Source organism: Arachis duranensis, chromosome 8 (assembly GCF_000817695.3).
Source record: "Arachis duranensis cultivar V14167 chromosome 8, aradu.V14167.gnm2.J7QH, whole genome shotgun sequence".
Lineage (NCBI taxonomy): Eukaryota > Viridiplantae > Streptophyta > Magnoliopsida > Fabales > Fabaceae > Arachis > Arachis duranensis.
The window spans coordinates 30,319,264-30,328,178 of record NC_029779.3 but is presented as its reverse complement, the minus strand read 5'-3'; the positions used below and the strand labels follow the sequence as shown (position 1 = coordinate 30,328,178).

Here is an 8,915-nt window from a genome sequence, read left to right as displayed (position 1 = left end):
CAACGATAATAAATATCTTAAATTAATTAAATTTTTACAAAATTTATACACCTAAAACTATTTCATTTTTTCAAAGATCTTTTGAAAATACAATGGTTCAATGAGAGGTTGACTATTGAGAATTGAATATAATATTTTTAAATTCGTATTTTTAATAAAAAGATGTACTTAGTTCTATCCATCCTAAATAATTCTATATTTACTATTACTTATCCATCTAAATAATTCTAACATTGATAGAATATTATTTTTAGATGCAAAAAATTTAAAATATATTTATTCAATTTCAAAAATTAATATTCATATTTAACTTTGAATTCCAACTAATATGATAAAAAATTATATTTTTTAGTTAAAAAATTAAAGTAAAATATCTATAAATATATTTTTGTGCTTTACCTTTAGATTTTTCAAAAAAAATTAGTAAGTTAATGGAATCAAATCATATTTCTATAACATATATAAGAATGTATATTACACATAAATAAAAAAATTGGGTATAGTAAGAACAAATACATAAATTAAAATAAAATTTAAAAAAATAAGAACCAATAAAATATTAAAGGAAAGAAATATAAATAGAAGAGAAACAAAATTATTAGATGGAAGAGAAATAATTTAATAAATTTTACATGTATATAAAAGAAGAACAAAAAAAGATATACAGTACTTTATTTAATTTAGTAAGATTTATGGGAATAAACACATAGAATAAGAGAATAAAAATGATAATAAAAAGAAACTAAACATCTGAATTAATATAAAAAAATAATCAAATAATGATAATCTATCATAATCTTAATCTCTTAATATAATTAATGAATAATAATATAATTAGTCTACCATAATATTAATATAATCTTTTAATATAATTAATTTTAATTAAATAATCAAATGAATTGAATATAAATATGTCTAATCTAATCGTATAAAAAATAATAAATTTTTTACAATTAGACATATTATATATTATTATTATTAGTGACATATAAATATTAAAATTATATTAATACATTAATAGACATATATTATTATAATAAAAAGTTGCAAGAATTAAAATAACTAAAATTTATTAACTTTAATTAATTAAATTAGCATAAAATAAGAAAGAGATGATTAATCAGATTAAATAAATTAAAAAATATTACTGAACAAAAAAAATATTACTGAACAAAATAAATATCACAATAATTATATTACTAATTGAACAATAATTTATTTAAGCAATTCAAATTTTTATTAAAAATAAAAAACTAATGATTATCAATGAATAAAAATAAATAGGATATAATACATTAAAGAATAATTTTGGTAGTATAAATAATAAAATTAAATTATTATATACAATTTTTACTTTTTACCTTATTATGATTGAAGTTAATATTAATGGTAAAAAAACTAATTTTAAATAGTCTCAATTTGTATTTTACAACATAATTAAAGCACCATTTATAATTTTTTATTTTGTAATTAATCAATATTTTTTAAATTTTTTGGTTAAGTCTTCTGTGTTTTATGATTGATAATTTTTTTTTTTTTTACGAAACACAAATTTATGATGAGTTATTACAATCATAATTAATTAAAAAAATAAATAAAAAATTATAAAAAATCAAATAAAAGATAAAAAATAGAGTAAACAATTATTTTGAAACTAAAAATTTGTTAATTGTGCTAGAAATTTTAAAAATTTGTTTCTTATTTATAATCAATTTTGTTACTCACTTTAACCTTATTATTCATTTATTGTATCTAAAAAGTATATAATGTCATACTTTATTTTCAAAAAGATGAAACTCTTCAAATACACGGAATAATATATAATTTAAGAACAACAAAATAAAAATATCTAGAATTTTATAATAGTATTTGAAATTTTCAATAACGATAATACCAAGTGTTTAAATTGACCAAATGAATTCAATAGTTATTCTTTGCACATCTTATTTAAATTTGAATATTAAAATTTACTTTTATCTTTTTTTTCTAATATAAATTAATTTTGACAAAAAATAGAGAAAAAATGTTATTAGAGCAAAAAAATATCCGATCAAAAAATTATTATAAGGAGATTTATAATTAGAGAAGAAAAGAATAAAAGTATTAATAATAATTAATAAAAAGAAACGAAGCTTGTATTAAAAAATGTTAGAAAAGAAATAATAAAGTTCATATTAATAATAATAATGCTGAGGAATGATGTTACTGCTTTAGACTTCTAACCTTCGTCTTTGACCATTTTTTTCTGTTCTTTGCTTTTTTTAATTATCAAGTAATAAAAAAAATAAAGAACAATTCAAGAAAACAAAAACTGTAAGATCGAAAACAGTAAGATCAATAGTAACTACACAAATCAAAATACATAGGAGAAAATAAACTATTATATGATAGAATTAACTTGAGTATATTTTATCATTAAATAATTAAATAAACAAAGTTACTGCATAACAAAATTACATGTAAAGAGAAAAAAAATAAAAAAGAGTTAAAATATCCAAAGTGATAAAAAGATTATTTTATAGAAGACTATAAAATAATGAATTTCTAACCAAATTAAACTGTACTTATTATTATTAGAAAGGGTAAGAGAGCAGTAGTAGAAAAACGATTTGTGTGTATTCAAGTTGTGTAAAATGATACAATATAGAAAGGTATTTATAGGTGCTAAAAGAATCGAAATAATAAAGACGTAATATCCTATAATAAATATTTAGATATGTTAAATAATGCTAATTGATCTAATTATCCTAATTATACTCTAACAATTATATTCAATTAATTGATATACATATATTAAATTGTGTGATACTTAAATATCTCAATTAGTTGATATAATTAATCTATCGTAATGAATTGTATTTAATGAGTTAAAATAAATAAATTAGGAAACATTCTAAGAAATATGCCACGTCAACTTTATCATTAAGTGCAAAAATTTGATTATTATATAATAGAATAAATAGAATAGATAGATATCTCATTATTCGTTATTTTAACTTATCTATTATATATTTTTTATATTTACCACTCAATATATTAAAATACAATTTATATATCTAGATAAGAATTACATAGATATTTAATTAAAAGAGCATTTAATTTTTTAAAATATAATATCAGCTTTAATTTTTTTGATTTTTCTTTTTACATTTTTTGTGTGTTTTTTTAAATAAAAGACAAGCCTATAGCAAAAATAGGAAGAGATTGTAGTATTTATTGAAGAGGGAAAAAACAAATATAATTAAAATTCATACATTTAAAATGTGTTTGAACTTCGAAAAATGAGATGAGACATGAGAATCCACGGACACTTGTCTTCAATGAATCTGTTTACACCATTCAACTAAGTGTTTTTTAGCTTTTTGTTTTCTTCTCTTCTATTTCATATAAATTTATCAGTGCCAAACATGTATCGCATAGAGTATTTTTTAACTCCATCCTAATCCATATATTATCTTTGCTAAACAAAATATAAAAGAAAAAAAAGACAGTAAATAAATTAAAGTTATTATTATTTAAAGAGACAGTAAATATATTAGTATTTTTATATTTTAAATTAATTAAGATCTAAATGAAAGATAACAATACTTTAAAAAAGTTAAATTAAAATTAACTCAAACATTGATATTTAAATTAGAAAAAAATTGATTTTCATATTTTATAAAATATTGTACTGGCGGTAATTGTAAATATGACGCTACTTAAAATTAAATAAAATAACACAGATAAAATAAATAAAAAATAAAAAATAACTTAATCTTGTATAAATTTCACCTATAAAATTTTGTACCAAAAAATGAATTTAATTTTAATATATTAATAATATAAAATATTTTATATAATCATTCAATTCAATTAGATTTATCTATTTAGGCCATTATTAAAAAATAAACTTAAGATACCAACATACAATTACTTTAAATTAAGTAACAATTATCAATACTATATAAGGGACACACTATTCCACTAAGAATGATTACCATAAGGAATAATTTTCTAATTTTTTATACTAATATTAGAAAGTTTATATAATACTATATAATAATATTATCATTATCATTATCAATACTATATGATATCAAAAAAAAAATTACCGTGCTAATATAATATTATCAATATTATATAAATCATCTTTGTATTTATTTTTCTGTGCGTATATAATATTTAATTAACACATTAAGACATATATAATATTTTGTTAATACATATATAATATAAAATAATTTACAAATTATTATTAATTTGTATATAATGTATAATTAAATTTAATGAATTCAATTAGAATAAACAATATATTATTTATTTTATTTCAGACTTTATAAATGAATAAATTAATTAACTAATATAACAACTTATAATTAATGTAGTAAAATTAATTAAGTGATATATATTATAATAAATTATATTAATATTTAAAATATCTAATGAAATCAATTAGCTGATATAATTAAGTTATGGTAATAATTTGTATTGAATAAGTTAAAATAATTAAATCGAAAAACACTCTTCGAAACATGCCACGTCAGCTCCATCATTAAGTGCAAACATCCGATTTTTATATAATAGAATAGATTTGTGAATTTTTATTACATAGCTTTCTATAACCACCACTCATTTAGCTGTGAGAGTATAATTTCTAATTTAATTTTTCTTATACCTATATTAATTTGAGAGTTGGAATTCTTACAGAAACATCTTATCATTAAAAATAAGGAATGAACTTGGGATATTAGAAATTTAGAATAGAAGTATGATAACAATATTATATTTTAACCTACTCTTTATAATTTTATTTAGATAACTTCTAAACTCAAAAGAAGTATGTAATCCGCCCTAGCTCAACTCAAGAGGACTACATTTAACAGAAGAACGAATGAAAACGAAATTCCTACACGAAAAAGGCAGATGGAAGGCTTTGGGACAAGATATTAGTTAGAAAACAAAAACATTTCAAACAAACCCATTAAAATTTCTATTTTACATCTCTCTATTTGCTATCTGGTACGAATTAATGCTAATAGTATATAACAATTTTGTTGGAGGTACGAAATTTCAGGAATGAAGAGAAAATCTGGATAGAGAAAGAAAACACAAGCTGAATTATGGAACTTTTTTAATTTCTTGACTCATATATGTCAGGATTTTTTTCATAGTATTAACTATTGAGTATATAAATATAATAACTAGACATTATAAAATAAAATAAATCAAAATGTAAGAATCAAACATCACCCCATTTTTCTTCTCCTTTTATATGTTGCAGCACACAGGCGAGTATACTCATAAATAAATATTTACTTAAAAATAAATAAAAAGCTAAGCCTATTTCTACAACTACATAAACAACTTTGAATCTTGATTCTTGGACCTGCAATCACTAAACAAAGATATCACATATTAAGCAATAATCAAATCTTGATTTTGGTTACACAATTAGACTCCACATGCACACGATTAGAAACAATACCAAGAGATATATCACAAGAACTGTGTGTTGTAGCCTTCATTTTGATAAACTTGAGTATGATAACTTTCCCAGGCATAACAGCATCTGATGTAAAATTCAATGTCCCACTTGCAATATCAAGCAAAAATTTCGGATCCTCAATCATCTTTGCTACATTAAATTCCGCATTGCTGCTGATATTGATCTGGCTACGAGCTGGAATAAAGTTTGAGGCCAATGGAATATCTGCCACAACGTTACCATCATAATTTACATGGCCAGTGGAATTCACAGACCTAAAGTCTCCATAATTTGGATTAGTGATAGTGATTAAGGTTGGTATGAACACACTGGAGGATAAATTAGTGACTGAAAGGCTTCCTGGGCCTATTATTGGGTGGACAGTTACAACAGGGTCCTTTATTTTGAAGACTGTGAAGATTAAGGCAACAATCACAGCAATGACTATGATTAAGAATAATGCTGACACTGACATGCATATTTTGAGTTTCTTACTAACCATTCTTAGTTGTGTCTTGGTGTTTTTGATTGAAGGTTTTTGAGAACTAAGAAGGGTATATAAGAATTTGGGAGAGTTGAACAACTTAATTAAAAGATGGAAAGAGGGATTTTGAGGAATGTGAATTAATTTGGAGTATAATGTATATATGGAAATGTGTTATTTTTGAGATTTTGATATAAATAATGGATTTGATTTATCATTTATGACTTGAAATTTAATTTTTTGCTGCTGTAGTTATGAATCAAATTCATCCAAAAAATAAAATAGAAAACAAAAAGTCCACTAACAACCAGATCAAAATTCAGCCTAAAAATTAGCACTTGACTCCTAGTTTGTTTAGAAATTAATAAATTATCATTATTATTTTTCTTTTGCTTATATATTTCTCTTTATTGTAGTTTGACCTTTAATTTATTTAGAACTAGCCAGCAGCTAGTGCAACTACGTATAAGGAAAAAGTCATAGATACCCTTTATCCTTATGTTTATTGACAGTTATTTACAGGTGTTTGTAAATTAGATATGACTAAAATTTTCATCTAATCCACATAGGATTAGATTCGGTATTTGTATTTTTATATTTGTATCAGATATCAAATATATTCATAAAATAAAAATATAAAAAAATTTATTTTTATACAAAAAAAAAGTTAATAAAACTCTTTTTTCACTCTAATAAAACTCATTTTTTATTATTTTAGATATGTTTACTTCTAAAATATTATTAAACCAACTTTTCTTAAATAGCACAAAAATAAAAGAATACAATATATATGAATAATAATTATTAGTTGAAATAAAACATAAATACAATTTATCAATTCTTTGTTGTAAATATACAAATTGAATTTGCAGATATAGATGTCATATTTGCGATTTAATCTGGTTCGATCATCTTGCAAATTGGATGCAAATAAATACCACAAATTTGTGGATACGATCATCCAATCCATAAACATTCGTATTTTCTACGTTATAGATATATATAAAATGTATTTTATGAGAATGAAATTCTTATATAAGAATGTAAAAATATATTTATAGTTATTAAATTAATTTAAATGGTTAAAATTAAATATATCTAATAAATATATTTATATTTTTTAATTTCTGTTAAAATATACCAAATAAATTAATTAAAAGAATTAGATTTTTTTATGCAAATAAAATTTAAAAATATTTTTGATGATTGAATATATTTTTTAAAAATTTATAAAAATATGAAATAGAACTTTTTAAAAAATGTATTAAAAAAATAAGTGCTTTTTAAAACTAATCCAAACTACCTTTATATTCCGTTGTTGATCTTAAAACAATTTAGTAATCAATTTTATTTCTTATTATTATTTCTTATTATTTTAACTCCCAGAATGATGAAAGGGATTTCTGGTGATTCGTTTACAATTAGTGAGCATCAGTTCAACTTAAAGCAGTATAATCTGCTGAGATCTTGCTTCCATAAATAGTGCTTTAAACTCGGAAGGAGTGTCAATGTGTCATTCTACTGATACTAATAAAAGAAAAAAAAAAATTTTTTTTTGTCCCTTCGGGGATATCCGATAGAAAAAAATTTGTTAGAGGAATAATATTTGCTAACTAACAATTAGCCAATAAATTTCTGAATTCTTTTTCGAGAGGATTTTTTCTGTTCGTTTTTGGTACTAATTTGGGCCGAGGCCCAAAATAAAATTACAATGTCAAAATTTCGTGGGGCATTACAACCCCTTTAGCATCATCATTAATTCTTGACCAAAAAAAAAAAAAGCATCATCAATAATTAGGGAACCTAATTCATCTGGTGGAATATCTATGTAGTTTTTATCATCATTAATCTTTTAATATTTAATTTTTGAGAAATTTTTCACTCAGAACTATCCAAGTGTTAATAATTGATTAGTCCATAAAATCCCATTTTCCCTACCATTTTGGTTCTCAAATAAATACATGGTGATTCATTAGCCTGTCATATTATGGTGCATATTATTGTTGCATACATTGACATGTATGTATGATTACAATTACATTTTAAACATACACTGGAAATCACATAATATATTCATGTAAATATTTTATCAAAAATTTAATTTGATTAATAGAGGTACACAAATAATTATATTTTATTTATGTAAATTTGGTTTTTTCTATTAATCACCTACTTAACACAATCAATTTATACCGACTTAGATGGATTATAACAGGGTAAATTAAAAAGCATTATTTGTTTCAACGAGTTTTATTTTATCTATATTTATTATTTAATAAGATGTGAAATTTGTTTATATTATTTGTACTTATTTTTATTTTATATTTTTTTGTACATATTTATTATTTTATAAGATGTGAGATTCCGTTTGTATATTATATACAAATAATTTCTTTTGTAATATTAGTTTTTTTTTTTGTTTTTCACGGTATTCCCCAATCTGACAGGTTAAAGACTAATCCGCCGCGGCATGCACAAGACAAAATTCGAACCATCGACACTTGTTTAAGTGGACGAGTGAGCTGACCACTCGACCAACCCAAGTTGGTTATAATATTAGTGTTTAATTTTGTTGGTTGAGTGAAGAAATTATAGCAAAAAAAGACACATGGACCATACATCCCAAAGATTAAGCCCCCCTATATGCACCATAAAGATACGGTGATAAGCTACATTGGATATTGTTCTCATTATATTATTATTATTATTATTATTATTATTATTATTATTATTATTATTATTAAAAAAGTTCTTCAGTTTATGCGTAACTTAGTTATTGGTTGCCGGCCATTTTCATATTCAATCTCAGAGAATGTCTGCACCCACAAATTAAAATAAAAATGATGAAACTTAGATTAAGTATAGTTGTAAGTATTGTATACCTTTTTTTCTGGTGACATTATTTTACTGTTTTGAGTGTGTGTATATAGTAAAAGATATTTTTAAAGGTATTTAAAATTATTT

The 8,915-nt window shown here is 21.9% G+C and overlaps 1 protein-coding gene across 1 annotated transcript; it reads right to left on the bottom strand.

The window, feature by feature from the left end:
* Positions 1-5,408: 5,408 nt before the first annotated feature.
* LOC107461939 (uncharacterized) lies at positions 5,409-5,969 on the bottom strand. The gene has a single exon (XM_016080497.3). The coding sequence runs from the start codon at positions 5,967-5,969 to the stop codon at positions 5,409-5,411; it is 561 nt and encodes a 186-aa protein (XP_015935983.1).
* Positions 5,970-8,915: the final 2,946 nt, after the last annotated feature.